The sequence below is a fragment of the Eumetopias jubatus genome, unplaced genomic scaffold (assembly GCF_037043125.1).
Source record: "Eumetopias jubatus isolate StellerSeaLion01/CBP00866 unplaced genomic scaffold, mEumJub1_p1.0 scaffold_10, whole genome shotgun sequence".
In the NCBI taxonomy this organism is placed as follows: Eukaryota; Metazoa; Chordata; class Mammalia; order Carnivora; family Otariidae; genus Eumetopias; species Eumetopias jubatus.
Window position 1 is genome coordinate 61,762,174 of NW_028274816.1, and position 17,646 is coordinate 61,779,819.

The window sequence follows — 17,646 nt, forward strand, 5'->3', positions numbered from 1 at the left end:
TGAAGTATGTGGAAACTGAGAGAAATGGAGAGCAGACTGTGTGGCTTCCAGGGCTGGGGTGTGGAAATGGGGAGGTGGTGGTCAAGATTATAGCTACAAGATGAACAATATCTCTAGTTATAAGACCACAAGTTCTGGGGATCTGATGTAGGACGTGATGACCACAGCTCATCACACTGTATCATATCCTTGAATGTTGCAAAGAGAGTAGATCTAAATGTTCTCAACACATGCAAGAAAGGCAACTATGTTATGGGATGGAAGTGTGAGCTAAGGCCATGGGTATAATCATTCTGTAATATAGAAATGTGTCTGTTGAGGAGGCTTCAGTGGGAATTTCCTCCAAACACCTATGCCCTTAGGAAACACACACGTGCATACACCCATGCATACACACATGCATATATACATGCATATACACACACCAAAATTACACAAACCTTTCCTGAGAATAAAAAGGGAAGGAGCAATATTGGATTAGGCCAGGAAACTATTGACACCAAAACCTGGCAAGGTAATTACAGAATGAAAAAGGCACATAAAGATGTCTCGCATAAATTTAGATGTAAATCTCTAAACAAAATGTTCAAATAAGATTCAGCAATAGTTAAAAAAGACTCTACATCATGACCACACTGGATTTTGGCGGGGAGGGGAGGAACAGAGTAGCTTAAAAATTTAAAACTCAATCAATATAATCTGATACATTAACAGAATTTGTAAAAATGACCATCTCACAAACCAGAAGAGAGGGGGAATGGGAAGATGGTTGAAACAGGTGAAGAGGATTAAGAGTTACAAACTTCCAGTTACATAATAAATGAGCCCTGGGGATGAAAAATACAGTTTAGGGAATATAATCAGTAATATTGTAATAATTTTTTGTGTGACACATGATAATTGCATTTCTTATAGTGAGGATTGCATAATGTATATAATTGTTAACTCACTCTGTTGGACATCTGAAACTCATATCATATGTTAACTACAATTTAATTAAAAATTTAAAAATGATGTACTATATGTTGGCTAATTGAACATAATAATAAAAATTTTTTAAAAATTTAAAAATTAATAATCTCAACAGATGCATGCAAAGCTTTTGATAAAACACACCAACAATTCATAATGAAAACAAAAACTCGTCTGAAATAAAAAGGTGTTTCCTACAATTTATGAAGGCATGGTTATCAATCAGCACCTGGATATCATCTTTGAAGGTGAGGACTTGAAGTCCTTTTCTCTGTGATGAGGATGATCCAAGTATGTTTCTTCTGACCATTTGTATTCAGCGCAGCACTCAATTCATTTAATTGGAGGTACCAGCCAATTAAAAGAAGCAAAACAAAACAATAAACATGGAAATGGATAAGAGTATTGTTCTGAGATTACACAGTTGTGTGCACAGAAAATAAAAAATATATAAAGTTGTGTTACCCAAAACAAAAAGGAGTTTTCCAAATTTATGGGATACGTGGTCAATATTTAGAAGTCAATTGCATTCAGAACTCTGGTTCTGAATGAAGATGAAGCAAGTGAATGTCTCCCTATTCCTTGACTTTACACCCGTGAGACTGTATTTATACTTCTGACATCCAGAATTGTAAGATAATAAATTTATGTGTTTTAAGACACCAAATTTGTGGTCATTTGTGACAGCAGGAATTGGAAGCTAATTCAACGACTTAAATTTTCTTTTGATTAGTGTTTGTATAGTACATTTTTTTTGTTATTCTACTTTTTTAATGTGGTTGAATATACATTACATAAAATTTACCATTTTAACCATTGCAAATGTATATAATTCAGCGGCATTAAGTACATGTACCGTGTTAGACAATCATCACCACTATCCATTTCTAGAACATTCTTATTACCACAATAGAAAGTCCCTACCCATTACATTATCACTCCCATGTGCCTTTGCCACCAGGTCCTGTCAATCTCTCTCTGACAAATAAATAAATAAAATCTTAAAAAAAATAAAGTGTTGTATTTACACCATTTACCTATAACATAATTACTGATAAGATTATTAGATTCATTATTTTATTTTTGTTTGTCTGCTCTTCTATTTCCATTTTCCTCCTTTTATTGGCTTTAAGAAATATGTTTCATATTACAATTTAATGTCCTTAAAACCTTATTGCAGTTTAAACTATACCTTTTGGGTGCTGTTTAAGTGGCTGTCTAGATACATATACATACCTAACTTTACACAGTCAAGTTAGAATTAGTATTTTACCTCTTCAATTAAATGTGGGAACCTTACAAACATATAAATGACTGTGTTCCTCACCCCTTTACATTGAAGTTGTTATATGTATTGTACCTACGACACTTTCAGGGTGTGTCAGGCCCCGTGGGACCAGGCACAGGTGGGTGAGTCCTCCCCAGAAATCCTGCTTCTGCCCAACAAACCACTGGGCTTTGGGGGTCACAGAGGGTCAGGGCTGATGGTGACCGGTGTGGGAAGGGCCTTGGGGCGACAGGTGGGAAACTGAGGAGAGAAGGGCACCCTTGCAACTCTATCTGATTCCTTTCCAGGGACCCTCCCCAAACCCTCCATCTGGGCTGATCCTGGCCCCATGGTCACCAAGGAGAGCCCTGTGACCATCTGGTGTCAGGCGTCTCTGCAGGCTGATGTCTACTATCTGTATAAAGAGAGGGTCTATGAATTCCTGTCCATGAAGACCCCACAGGATTCCAGCAACAGGGCCAGTTTCTCCTTTGCATCCATAAGCTCACACAATTCAGGGTGATACCAGTGTGCATATCAGAGAGGGAAGAGCTGGTCACAGGGCAGTGACCTCCTGACCCTGGTGGTGACAGGTGAGGGCAGGAACTGGTCCCCTCCCCCTGGGGGGAGGTGAAACCCTTCTCCAAGCTGAAGGAAACAGAGTGTGACCTCAGGAGGACCTCTCGCTCACAGCCCACATCTGGAGCATGTGGGACAATGGCCCCTTTTAACACAGCTCCCTCCTTCTCCAAGAGTGTATGGTACAAATCTTCTTGTTCATTTCTTATCAATCACTCTATCTAGATGGCAAACTGAATGAGTAATTGGAGCTTATGTTACCTCTGGTAATCCTTCCTCCTAGACAGATTGCCTGGTGGGCTGCAGAGATCCCACCATGTCATTCTTAAAAATAATAGATTGCTAGATTGAAGAATAGAAAGTGCTATGGAAATATATAATCCCAAGTCAGGGGCCAGAAGGAGCTGGCTGGTGTGCCGGGATAAAAAGAGAGACCCAGCCTTCCACTCCTCCACGTTCCTGATTCTCAGGACAAAATGAAGCCTCACATGTTTATTTTTGCCTCCTAATTAGACGGAAGTTGAGACTCTGGAGACGCTCACCTCAAGGGATTGAGAGGACATTAGCTAGTTTCAGGAACTCCCTAGAGATGAGGGAAGGGAATACTTCAGCATTCCTAGGTCTCCTCAATCACAGGCTCTATTTTTGACTCTCAGGTGTAGCTGATAGCCTCAGACCATCACAAAACAAGTCAGACTCCAGGAGGGATGAGTGAGGAGGAATATATATGCATTCTCCTTCATTTTTATTAACCACATTCTTTGAAGTATACTTCTGTTCCTTATGGAACACAGAATCTGGTTTTGAATAGATGGGGTAAAAATAGGGTCTACTTGGAAACAGATGATGGAAAACAATTCCCTAAACCCTCTCTGGACTCATTGAGCCCTTCTCTCCTCATCCAGTGATACCTGGTAGTTTTCCAGAAATACCATCAGTTTGAGGGAACTCAGGGGTGTTTGAAGTGACAACCAGGTGGTGAGCTGCTACACTGGCTCTAAGAAATAATCGGTTTTTAAAAAGCTGTCCTTCGTGGCATTTGCCTCTTTCTTTGGTGTAAATATGCCCATCATGGCCAATATCAAAAATCTGTGTGAATGCTCTGTGTACTGTGGTGGGAGTCATGGATACACCGTCTTTCACATGTGAGTGTGATCCAGCTACCGGCACACCTCACTGGTGACCCCAGCATGCACGTATGCCTCCTTCTATTATACTTTTTCCCTTTCTTTTTTAAGTAGGCTCCAGACATAGCATGGAGCCCAACACAGGGCCTTAAATCACAGCCCTGAGATCCAGACCTGAGCTGAAATCAAGAGTCAGGTGCTTAGCCGACTGAGCCACTCACGCACCCCTCTTTCTATTTTATTTTATTTTTTTTAAGATTTTATTTATTTATTTGACACACAGAGAGATGGAGAACACCAGCAGGGGGAGCAGCAGGAGAGGGAGAAACAGGCTCCCGGCTGAGCAGGGAGCCCGATGTGGGGCTCGATACCAGGACCCTGGGATCATGACCTGAGCCGAAGGCAGACACCCAACCAACTGAGCCACCCAGGCTTCCTTCTCCTTCTATTTTAAATATTTATTTTATTTATTTGAGAGAGATAGAGAGAGAGTAGGGGGAGGGACCAATGGTGAAGCAGAGGGAGAGGGAGAGAATCTCAACCTGACTCCCCTCTGAGCATGGTCCCTGACACAGGGCTCAATTGCAAGACCCTGAGATCATGACCTGAGCCGAAACCAAGAGTCAGACACTTCTGACTCACCCACCAACGTGACCCTCCTTCTGGCTTCCCAAGTCTCCTTGGAACTGGGGATGTGTGCCCTGCTGACCCTTTCACCTTTTTCCCTTCACGATCCCATGGGTGAGTAAAGCATTCCTCACTCATCATTCCTTACAAACGCTTTTCCCAAATCTCTCTGCATTTTTCTTCTGCTCAAAAGTAAGCTCCCATCAACTTCCTTCACTCCACCATAAGATATGGAGACACAGATTTCATGGACTCGTCTGAGCACACCAGCGCCTGCCTGTTCTGTCTCTGTAAAACACCTGGCTATTGGCCGCTGGGACTATTGCCTGACACCCTTCTCACTGCTCTCCTTCCAGAACTCACAAACCCACTGGCCTCCATGTTCCCTGGGTATCTGCATGCTCTCATTTCAGTCTGTCTGTTTTGCATCCGACAAAGAGTCCTCAGCATTGTCTTCCAATTTCATGTTCTGCTCTTCAGCTGTGTCTTATCATGGATGGAACAAGTAGCTGCATTCTGTTATATCAAGTATTTATTTATTTATTTTTATTTTTTTGTTATGTTCAGTTAGCCAGTATATAGTACTATATGTTCGCTAAGTTTTTCTTTTTTTACCTCCAGAGTATTTGACTAATTCATTTCTACATTTTTATCTTCTTCCATAATATAACTTCTGTTATAGCATCAAACATTCAATGTTCTTTTCCACTTTTCCGATATTTCACATGCTTACTGTAAAATGAGTTTCCCATATTCCTGCTGTTCCACATCCTGGGCTATCATTGATGACTCTGCACACAGTCTTCCATAGCACTCCTTATCACATTGGGATCAGTCTCTGATGTCCATTCCTGTTGGACACTCACCGCCCACACACCTGAGTTCCAGACACAGTAGATCACAGGGCTGTCCTGAAGACTGGACTGAAAGGGGTGGATGTTCACAGCCCCACTGACCCTGGCATCCACTCTCCTAAATTAGCATCTGAGCAGGGATGTGTCCAGCAGGTATGGCTCCCGTGGGAGCCACACACTCACACATGGACAGATGCCAGTGCAGGGGTCCACTGGACATAACCACTACACACACACACACACACACAAAGGGGACATGGCTCAGTGCTGACCTCTGGGCGGGTCAGTGGGCAGAGACATGCCCGTGCCCACCCTGCACATGGTGGAAGGGTCATGTCACTTCCACAGTCACCCAGAAACTATGCATTTCCTGCCTATGATGACCTGGCCACCTGCCTGACCGCACAGAGGCTGAAATCAAATTTGACCACCCCCATATTGACCCCAGGCACTGGTGGTCACTCAGCTTTGGCCTCTGTTCTATTGTAGTCCCTCTCAGTTCCAGAAATTTTTGTTGCCAACAATTTCAGAAATAATATAAATAGCACTTCTCGGTGTTAAGAGCACATGGGGTCTCTCAAGGACATGTGCATCACTGGTCCACCCTCACTGTAGGGTCTGACACATGGCCTCGGGTGTCTCAACCACACCACTCTTAATCAGGTTGGGAAACTAACAAGATTGATCCCACCCATGTTCCAGGTCCCACTGACCCCACAACCGCTCTGAGGAATGGGGTTCAGGATAGCATGCTATAGGACAAGTCACTGTGCTCAAGATCACCCGGGCAGTGGACACTGGAGTAGTATTTATATTAGAATCAGCTTTGTCTCCCATATCACAGCACTTACCCATGTATTGTCCCCTATAGCTTACTGGCAAGACCCCAGTGTGGGGAGGACGGCTCTGCCCCTGGAACAAGGGGCACTGAGGAGCCAGGAGGGACTCACACAGGTGTGTTCCCATGAATGGGGTGTGCACGGTGTCACAAGAAAGAAGAAAATAGAGAAGTGATAGAAAGCCTCAGGGAGGCTGTGACAAAAGAAAGCCCACGCTCCGGAGCCAGGAGAGGGGCTGTGTTTCCTTCCCTATTTGCCTGTATTTCTCCTCTGGGCTCAAGGCCACCATGACCTCAACCTGAGCGGAGCAGAGACGTCTGGTGTCTGTGCTGACATGAGCTCCCCAGGACTACAGGAACACATGTCCCCTGCAGCATCTCTGAGATCTGGGGGCCCCGTCCACGGTGAGGACCCCAGGGATGTGCTGAGGTTGAAGGAGACCCATGGGGGGAGGCTCTGGAGGGAAGGACATGCCCTGGTCTCCTCACCTGGATGGGGCATCTCAGGAAGCCTCGGGGTCCACTTGCTGCACCATCATGGACACCAGAGCCAGGCTAGGTCCTGGGGAGGGGCTGTTCCCCTTCCTGTGGGGCTGCTGACGTGACAACCCCGTGACAAGGAAGATCAGCCTCCGCATGACCACACCCTGTGTGTCTGCCCCTCCTGTGGGCACCGAGGTCCCTCCCTATGCACTGCTAGAGCCAGAGACGGGAGACGCCATGACCCCCGCCCTCACGGCCCTGCTCTGTCTCGGTGAGATCTGAGGAGGGGAGGGGACGCCCTATTCTGGGAGGGACCCGCCCCACAGCCAGGCCCTGGGCTGTCGGAGACCCCAGACTCAGGAGGCTCACGGGAGGAGGGGTTCTGCTCAGGATTCGGGGCAAACCTCTCACAGGAACTCTCTTCCAGGGCTGAGTGTGGGCCCCAGGACCCGAGTGCAGGCAGGTGAGTCTGTCCCCAGGGGTCTCAGTCCCACCTCCTCACTGGGGGTCACCCACCAGGCAGAGGGGATGGAGAACAGCAGGTCTGGGCTGGCGGAGGGGGACGTCTGGGGGTTTGGGGCAGAGCTGGGACCTGGGGGTGGGGAGGTCTTGTGGCCCAACCTCTGTTTCCTTCCAGGGACCCTCCCCAAACCCACCATCTGGGCTGAGCCAGGCTCTGTGATCCCCTGGAGGACACCTGTGACCATCTGGTGTCAGGGGAGCCTGGAGGCCCAGGAGTACCGCCTGCATAAAGAGGGAAACTCAGAGACCTGGGACAGACAGAAGACACTGGAGGCCGGGAACAAGGCCAAGTTCTCCATCAGATACATGACAGATGCATATGCAGGACGGTATCTCTGTTACTGTCTCAGTCCCACTGGCTGGTCAGAGCCCAGTGACCCCCTGGAGCTGGTGGTGACAGGTGCGAGCCCACTCAGGGTGCCAGCCCCAGGCTCTGCCCTCAGGAAGGGGGTCTGCTCTCAGGTGTCTCCCTGTCACAGCCCAGCCCTGGGGATGATGTGGGGGATCTGAGCCCCATTTAACACCGTCCCCTTCTCCTCCCCTAGGATTGCACGACAAACCCAGACTCATAGCCACGCCCAGCCCTGTTGTGACCTCAGGAGGGAACGTGACCCTCCAGTGTGGCTCGTGGGTGGGACTCTACAGTTTTGTCCTGATGAAGGAAGGAGAACGCCAGACCTCCTGGACACAGGACTCCCAGCTAGCCCCCAGTGGGGGGTCCCAGGCCCTGTTCCCTGTGGGCCCTGTGTCCCCCAGCCTCAGGTGGACGTTCAGATGCTATGGTTATTACAGCAACACCCCCCAGATATGGTCGTATCCCAGTGACCCCCTGGAGCTGGTGGTCTCAGGTGAGGGAGTCTGATTGTTGCCCCATCCATGTTTTGAGGCACCAGACAGGTTATGGGGGCTCTGCTCCCAGGGGAGCCCCAGACGAGAGGGTGGAATGGGGGACAACAGGGGCTCACAGGTCAGAGACACTGAGGGTGATGGACCGTGAGGCCCGGGGGTCAGGACGGGAGAAGGGAGGTTTGGGGAGAATAATCAGCCCCTGCAATCCACGGCTGGTCTCTCCCAGGTGTGTCGGGCAAGCCCTCCCTCCTGAGCCAGCAGGGCCCTGTCGTGACCTCTGGACAGAGCCTGACCCTCCAGTGTCGCTCTGATGTTGGCTACGACAGATTCGCTCTGTCCAAGGAGGGAGCAGGTGACCCTCCCCGGCGCCTTGGCCGGCAGCCCCACGCTGGGCTCTCTGGGGCGAACTTCGACCTGGACCCTGTGAGACCGTCCCACGGCGGCCGGTACACATGCTATGGTGGACAGAACCTCTCCTCCGAGTGGTCGGCCCCCAGTGACCCCCTGGACATCCTGGTCGCAGGTGAGATGCCACAGGTCAGTCAGGACCCCAGACCCTGCACAGCTCCTGCCAGGGGGGCCCCAGGTGGTGGTGGTGGGACCAGAGGTGTGGGGTCCCCAGGGAGGGAGAGAGACAGACAGAGACAGAGAAGGGAGAGACCCAGAGGACACAGACAGACTCAGTTCAGAACAAGGGCTGGACAGCCCCTCACCCGCCCTTCCTCTCTCTAGGACAGCTCCCCGACACACCCTCCCTCTCAGTGCAGCCAGGACCCACGGTGACCTCAGGAGAGAATGTGACCCTGCTGTGTCAGTCATCGAGGTCTGTGGACACTTTCCTTCTGTCCAAGGAGGGGGCAGCCGATCCCCCGCTGCGTCTTAGATCAAAGCACCGAGCTGGGCAGCACCAGGCTGAATTCTCCATGAGTCCTGTGACCTCAGCCCACGGGGGGACCTACAGGTGCTACGGCTCAGTGAGCACCTCCCCCTACGTGTTGTCACAGCCCAGTGACCGCCTGGAGCTCCTGGTCATAGGTGAGAGACCCCTGACCCTGACCTGTATGAGCTCGGTCAGCTCAAGATGCACGTGTCAGGAAAGCCCGACACAGTAGCAAATGTGGGGGTCACAGGTGCTCCACGGAGGAGGGTCCATCCCAGGGGAGACTGGAAAGATCCACAGCCTCCACCGGGTTCCCCTATACTGCAGTCTCAGCAGAGGTAAGGAGGCGGGGGCTGCATGAGGGGTGGGGGGTGAGAATGATCGTGAGTAGACAGAGGCCTCCCACTCACCTCCTGCCCCCTCCATATCAGAATCTGCTCTGTGGTGTCAGCCCCACAGGACACTGTCCTGGAGAGAAGCCGCCCCACCTGCAGGCTCTGCTCTGCTGCCCCCTGTGCTCACCCGGGGGCCTCCCTGCCCCTCGGTGCACACCCGAGACTGAGGAGGGGCCATGCCCGGCTCACGGGAGTCCCCAGGGATGCCGCACCGTGAGCCCATGTGCAGCGGGTGTCCACTGTGCACTGTGCGTGGACGCTTGTTCAGGGTCCCTGTGCCTGCTTCTCACACCTTCTACAGCAGCACCTGCAGACGTGATGACAAAGGGACCTCAGGTGACAGGGATGCAGACGCAGAAACAAGTCATCCTTCTCCAGTGCGCACGGGGTTAGATCAGATTCACACATTCCTCGTGGGGAAGAACTTCTGGGCACTATGGAGTCTTAGCACATTTTCAACAAGTCTCATTTATTTACTTATTTCCTGCGTAAAAATCAGTGATTCATCACTTACATGAACTTCATAGCCTTTGAACTTTTTTCGTAAAAGTAGTGTCAATCTGCAGCCTGTTCTATGAACTTCTTACTTACTTTAATACCATATATGTCAGTTGTCTGAATAATAGTTCGCTAAGCCTAAGAGAGCTATGAGTATGGGCCTATCTTTATGTGCTGTGAACTCACTACGCTCTTTTCCTTTCAACCATTTCTCAATACGCTGCTCAAAATTACACACGGAAATTTCACTTTCTCGTTTCCAAAATGCACACCTGTGTTTCTCACTTCAAAGGACAGAGGAAAATGTCCTGAAGCTTCACCTCAGGGAAACAGCTTGATTTATCTCCAAAATTTATTTTAAAGCAAGCTCATTAGAAACCTATTTTTATTTTTTAAAATTTTTTCTTAAAATTTTATTATGTTATGTTAGTCACCATACAATACATCATTAGTTTTTTTCTCTTTCAATTTTTTATTGTTATGTTAGTCACCACACAGTACATCATTAGTTTTTGATGTGGTGATCCATGATCCATTGTTACTATTTTTATATCAAAAGCACTGCCGACCTATCCATTTCAACCCATTTTCCTGCTTCATTAGGGTTTTATTAAAAATGTGATCTTTTCCTGAAAGATGTACGTCTCCTGAACAACTATTTTTCTCTTTGATTTTTAGCCATATGAGGCTCTTTACAAATGCTTCCTGGTTTCAAACATTTGGGTGTTAACCCAACTGCATAACGTTTACTGTTCACTCGTATTTTCTGAATTGTATAAGCTAATATTACTTTTTTTAAAAGATTTTATTTATTTGAGAGAGAGAGAATGAGAGATAGAGAGCACGAGAGGGAAGAGGGTCAGAGGGAGAAGCAGACTCCCCGCTGAGCAGGGAGCCCGATGCGGGACTCGATCCCGGGACTCCAGGATCATGACCTGAGCCGAAGGCAGTCGCCCAACCAACTGAGCCACCCAGGCGCCCCTAAGCTAATATTAGTTTGATTATTTGTATGAATCTTTGTAATTAGGATTGGTTCATATTTTGTTTTACCTTTTTTTTTTTACTATTTTCTTTTCATATGAAAACTAGGTTAAGAGAGGTCAATGGTTTCCCAGTTTGTGTGTTCCCTCCATAGGAAATTCCACCAGCTCTCTCCTTTCCTGGAGGTTAGAAATCCACTCGTAGGGACTTCCTCAGGTCTGGCCTGTGATATAGTGGGGACAGAGGTTGCCCTTTCAATGGAAATAAAACGATTAACTCTCCCTACTTGAAACCTCACCAGATTGCTAGAGTTTGTCCCCAAACAGTGAGATGAGGATGGAGACTCCTCCTTCTGGGCACGCGTCCCTGACCTGCCTCCAATTCCCCAAAGCCTGAGTCCAGACCCTCCTGTCCCCTGCCCACCCCCACGCGCCACAGACTCGAGTGCCCTCCTGTTGAGGGACAGACAGACTGTACCTCTCTCTCTCTCCAGACAGAACACCATAGATATCAGTACATATACAGCTGCTTATGTATTTATATTATATCTGCTATTTTACAAATAAACATGGTTATGAAAATCCATACCTATAATCTATGAGCATAAAACACATATACATCTATATCCATGTATATGTATCTGCAGCCATTGGTCCTCATGCCCATCGTCTTCATCCCATAGCTTTTCACATGTCTGCAACTGGTCTTCCTGTCTAGATCCACACTGCAAGCAAGGAATAATGGTGTTCATATGACCCAAAGACTGAACATCTTTAGGAGAGACAGATCAATTTGGTTGATGTAGATGTGATACAGATCGATCTATCTATCTATCATCTATCTCTCTATGAGTCTAGCACCATAGGTATTTCTAACTATATGAAGAATGAATTAATGAACATATCCAAGAATGAATATTCTAGGTACAGATTAAAATGCAGACCCTGAAGAATGGGAGCCGGTTGACATGGAGCTAAGGGGACCCTGCCCCAGACTTTGGCCCTTCTGTGCTCCTGACAGTCAGGAGCCCCTGACACCAGCCCCTCGTCCATGGACGCTGGGTCCTCAGCTACTGAATAAGTGGGAACTCTCATCTGCAGGGACATGAGCACAGGAGGTTTGTGTCCCAGACTGAACAGAAAACATACAAGGACATGATGATTTCTGTGTTGGAGGCCATTTTTCTCTGCAATCCTGAGCGCCTGGGGCATGGCTAGAATCTATCCAGAATGACTCAGAAGCAAAATCTGAAATCGAGGAAAACAAGGAGGCTGAAGGAATCCAGTGAGGAGAGCAGAGCAAACTCTCCTAGTAGAGAGAGGGGCTAGGTCAGGAACTGTACAAAAACTGCTAGGGACAGGATGAGGGAGATAGAACACAGACCAGAGGGCTGGCCGGACGGGGGTCTCCAGCTCCTTCCATCTGCTTCCATCTTCCCTGCAGGAACAGCTGACACCCTGAGCCCACCCCAAAACAATTCAGACCCCAGCAGTGGTAAGTAGAAGAATGTCTCAGTGATGGGCCTGGGGTGGAGGGGGTGTCCTGTCAGGGGGAGGCGGGTGTCCTGGGTGCACATCCAGGATCTGGGTGATTTGGGCCCACACTGACCTCTGCAACCTCTCTGTCCTCATTCTTAGCCTCAGATCGCAGGGATTACACGGTGGAGAATCTCATCCGCATGGGCGTGGCTGCCTTGATCCTGCTGCTCCTCGGGATTCTGCTACTAGAGGCTCAGTACAGCCAGACAAGGACCCCAGATGCAGCCAGGAGCTAAACACAAGGGGAGCAAACACACCATTCCCTGTGGCAGACCTTTGGACATCAATCTGATGTGCCCAAGGGGATCCGGAAGAAAGCCTACAGCTCATGCTAGCTGATCTGTGTGCTGAGAACATCCAGGGGAAAACATGGTTTAGACGCCAGGAAATGTCTGGGCTGTTCTCAGTCCAGGACTCGTCCCCCATGAACTGTGGTGCTTTCCCTCCTGCCATTGTTGGACATCCTTGACTGCCCCCCTGTCTTTCCTCATCCCTGTGGTGTGAGGGTTCGTCCCACACAGCGGAGTTGCGTTCATACCTTCTTAGAGCAGCAGCTCTGATCCACCTTCGTGCGATACATTTCCCTCTACTTTCCATTTCCTCATTCCCGGAGGTGCACTATAGACCACCATCTCTTCAGCCCAAAACACAAAATCTGTTTTCATAAGTAAATAGATGGGTGAAAATCAGGTCCGCTTTGGAACACATGAATCCAAAACCTTTCCCTAAACCCTCTCTGGACTCATAGAGCTCTCCTCTCTCATGCAATGACACGTGGCAGAGTTTTCCAGGAATACCATCAGTTTGAGGGAGCTCAGGGGTGTTTGAAGTGAAGCCTGGTGGTGAGCTACTATACTTATTCCAAGATATAAATGTTTTTTTAAAAAAGTTTTGATTCATGGCATTTGCCTATTTCTTTGGTGTAAACACTCCCGTCATGGCCAAAGTCAAGATGCCATGCGAATGCACAGTGTGCCCAGGTGGGAGTCATGGATACAGCATCTTTCACAAGTGAGTGTAATCCAGCTGTGGATGCACCTCACTGGTGACCCCGACATGCAGGTGTGCCTCCTTCCATTTTAATGATCCTGGTATTTTCCAGCTCCCTGGAGAGAGAAAAAAGTGGGGCCCTTGAAGAAGTACCCCCATTTCCTCCAGGGCTCACCATGCACCAGGGTCCTAGATATGCTGACCCATTTCCACGGCAATGAGCATACAATCCTCCATGCCTGCAGAAAGAGGGATGCTCTGAGCTCCAGGATAAACAGGCTCTATGAGATCCCAGAGTAAGACAGCAAGCCCCAAGCAATGACTGTGGGTGTTGCAAATGCCCCCAACAGAAAGTGCCCCTGGGGGTGGAGATGCCAGGTCAGGGGGCACCACGAACCACTCTTCCACTCTGTGCTTTGCCCTCAGGCTGGACAGTGGCCTGTGTCTCCATATGAAGTCCATCTACCTCCTGTGACCTCAAGTACCATAGGGACCACACCTGGGTCACGGTGCTGCTGAGTCTCACAGTAGCCCCATAGACAACTCTCTACAGGTTGTTCCATACCCTTCAGATAACAAGGTGACATGCAATTTGTTTTAAGTGCAACAGATAATTTAGTTCTCACATAAACCTCAGGAGGACATTACCAATCTCATCCACATTTCCACAATGAATGCCTTGGGATTGCTGGAGATGGCGGGAAAATGGTGAAATAGGAGAGCCCAGCGTCCCAGTCTGCTGACAAAGATGGAGGATTGGACAGCTATCCATGAACAAAAACAGCTCTGGGAGACAGAAAGACTGAGACTAGTCTCACAAGAAAGGAAGGAAGACACTGTCATTTGCTAGCATCTGCCCATCCCTTGGGCCAGCACTATGCAGTGCCAGGGCTCCTGCCCAGCCTGAAAGAGCTCTTTCTCCAGGGAAGGCAGGAGAGGCTGACTGGCCAGCTTCTCCCACCTCTGGGGCACTGTGCAAAGGTCCCACTTAGATGTGACCCCCCACTCCAGACTGGCAAGGCTGAGAGCACTGAGCCAGCTAGGAGCAAGGAAGAAGAGCAGAGGCTATGTTAGCAATCCTGGTTCACAGAGGCCAGGTCTGCAGAAAACTCAGCAGATTGCACCACTGATGAATGTAAGCGGTCTTGCCAGCTTTCACCCTATGGGTGTTTGTATTCATTGATGCCAGCCTCCAGAGTCCCTCTCCACCCCCACTGGTGCCCAGGAGCCACACTAGCAGCCAACTTAGGCTGCCATAGCTGTGTTAGAACAGGACACCAGTCAGGGCCTCCCTGGATAACCCCACCACCATGCCCACAATCAGGGTTAGCCCCTCCAACTGTGCACCTGCATGTCACGGGTCTAACTCCTATCACCAAGCTGCACTGCAGTATGCATCCTCGTCGAGAGAGCACACTGACAGCCAGGGCCCACACAGCTGCTGGCAGACCTGGATCAGGCCCTGCCTCTGTCACTGGGCAACACCACTATGCCTGCCTGTGGCTAACCCCTCTAGCTGTGTACTTGCATACCCAAGCCCAACCCTGTCACTGGCTTCCCTGCAGTGTGCATGCCTGGGGGAAGAATGTACATACAGCCAGAGTCTCTGCAGCTGAGTGTGTGCACGCCACCAACTCCAGCCACCCCTGCTGCCTTCCCTGGTCCCTAGCTACTGGGTCTGGAGGCACTGCTTATGATCACACCAGCCCTTGTAGCCTCCAGATCCCCTACAGTGCTCGCCAAGGACCACACTATTGTTGATGCTGTGGAAGGACCCACGTACTGTGAGCCAAAGACACATGACATCCCCCTGAATCTGGTGACATCACACACCCCTGCACTTGGCACTCTGCACCACTAGCCCCAGGGTCAAGATCCAGTGTGCCCCCACCTGCAGAGGAAAGACTTCCCAAAGTTAGCAGAAGGAAAGTTTCTCAAAAGATAAACAAAACTGACAAAACTTGAGCTAGACTATCTCAGAAAAAAATGAGAAGACACAAATAAGTTAAACCAGAAATGAAAGAGGAGATGTTACAACTGATCCCACAGAAATGCCTAAGATCATAAGAGACTGCTATGAACAGTTAAACACCAACAAACAAGACAATCTGGGAAAATGGATAACTTATTGTAGACACACAATCTATTAAGACTGAATCAGGAAGAAATAGAAAATCTGAACAGACCAATAATGAGTAAGGAGATTGAATCAGAGCCACAAACCTCTCAGCACACCTGTCCCAAAGACCAGGACAAGATGGTTTCCCTGGTGAATTCTACCACACATTTAAAGAAAAATTAATGCTGATTCTTCTCCAACGCTTCCAAATAACTGAAAAGGAAGGAACTCTCAAGCTAATTTTATGAGATGAGCACTACCCTGATATCAAAGTCAGATAAGCACAATGCAAGAAAATAAAATCACAGACCACTATTCCTGATGAATTATAGGTGCAAAAATTCTGAACAAAATATTAGCCATCCAAATTCAATGACACATCAAAAGGATCATGCACTGTGATCAAGTGGGATTTATCCATGGGGCCCGAGGATAGTTCAACATACACAATCAATAAATGTGAAACATCATATTAATAAAATGAATGATAAAAATCACATAATCATCTCAATAGATGCAGAAAAATGTGTTTGAAAAAAACACAACATCCTTTCATGATGAAAATGCTCGACAAATTGGGTATAGAAGGAACACAATAAAGGCTATATATGACAAGCCCTCAGCTAGCATCATACTCAATAGCAAATACCTGAAAGCTTTTCCTCTAAGATCAGGAACAAGACAAAGACTCTCACCACTCCTATTCAACATGGTATTGGAAGTCCTGGCCACAGCAATCAGACAAGAAAAAGAAATAAAAAGACATCCAGATCACAAAGAAAGAAGTAAAATGGTCTTGGTTTGCAGATTATGTGATGTTATATAGAGAAAATCTTGAAGACTCCACCAAACATCCTTAGAACTAATCTACAAACTCAGCAAATTTGCAGGATAAAAAATCAACATACAGAAAACAAGTCCATTTCTATACACCAATGACACAATATCCGAAAAAGAAATAAAGAAAACAATTTCAGCTGCATCTACTGTGAGAATGAAGACCATCCTCAGTAATCAGACTGTTGACATTCCAGAAAATGTCGACCTCATTCTGAAGGAACACACTGTTATTGTGAAGGGCCCCAGAGGAACCCTGTGGAGGGACTCAGTCACATCAGTGTAGAACTCAGTCTCCCAGGAAAGAAAAAGAAGAGGCTCAACTGACAGATGGTGGGGAAATAGAAAAGAACTGGCTACTGTTTGCACTATCTGTAGTCACGTACAGAACATGATCAAGGGAATTAAAGGGACTTCTGTAACAGGATGAGGTAGTTGTATGCTCACTTCCCCCATCAATATTGCTATTCAGGAGAATTGTTTTTCTATCAAAATCCAAAATTTCTTGGGTGAAAAATATATCCGCAGGGTTTGGGTGAGGCCAGGTGTTGCTTGTTCAGTATCTCAAGCCCAGAAAGATGAGTTAATTCTTGAAGGAAATGACATTGAACTTGTATCAAATTCAGCTGCTTTGATTCAGCAAGCCACAACAGTTAAAAATAAGTATCACCAAAAAATTTTTGGATGGTATCTATGTTTCTGAAAAAGGAACAGTTCAGCAGGCTGATGAACAAGATCTAAGTTATCCAGCTACAGAAACAAATAGATGCCAGATGATTTTTCAGACTTATTTGTGATATTTTAAAGATACAATAAAAGCTATATTGATGTGGGGGGCAAAAAGAAAACAATTTTATTTACAATAACATCAAGATAATAAAATATTTGGGAATAAATTTAACCAAAGGCATAAAAGCTATACTCTGAAAACTATAAGACTTTGATGAAAGAAAATGAAGAAGACACAAATGGAAAGATGTCCCATGTTTATGGGTTAGAAGAATACTATTGTTAAAATATCTATACTACCCATATTGTCCAGATATGCATGTTAGCCAGATATCTATAATAATGAGAACGGATAAATACATGTTGATATACTCATGCAAGAAATATTATATTGCAGTCCAAAACAATGCAATGGAACTATAAAAAATTGATATGTGTGTATCATAGCAATATAAATTGAAGTACAAAAAAGAGGGCATGTGTTGTGATGAGCACTGCGTGTTATAAACAACTAATGAATCGTTGAACACCGTATCAAAAACTAATGATGTCATGGATCAC

The 17,646-nt window shown here is 47.2% G+C and overlaps 1 protein-coding gene and 1 pseudogene across 1 annotated transcript; both read left to right on the forward strand.

Annotated features, from left to right (window-relative positions):
• The first annotated feature begins 7,370 nt into the window (after positions 1–7,370).
• On the forward strand, positions 7,371–13,099 carry LOC148163295 (leukocyte immunoglobulin-like receptor subfamily A member 6). The gene is made up of 6 exons (XM_088027903.1): positions 7,371–7,669; positions 7,815–8,117; positions 8,345–8,641; positions 8,851–9,153; positions 12,316–12,366; positions 12,510–13,099. Exons 1-6 carry the CDS (start codon positions 7,576–7,578, stop codon positions 12,644–12,646), a joined length of 1,185 nt encoding a protein of 394 aa, XP_087884029.1. The 5' UTR covers positions 7,371–7,575; the 3' UTR covers positions 12,647–13,099.
• A 3,414-nt stretch (positions 13,100–16,513) lies between these two features.
• Positions 16,514–17,153, forward strand: LOC114202081 (large ribosomal subunit protein uL6 pseudogene; annotated as a pseudogene).
• The last annotated feature ends 493 nt before the right edge of the window (positions 17,154–17,646 follow it).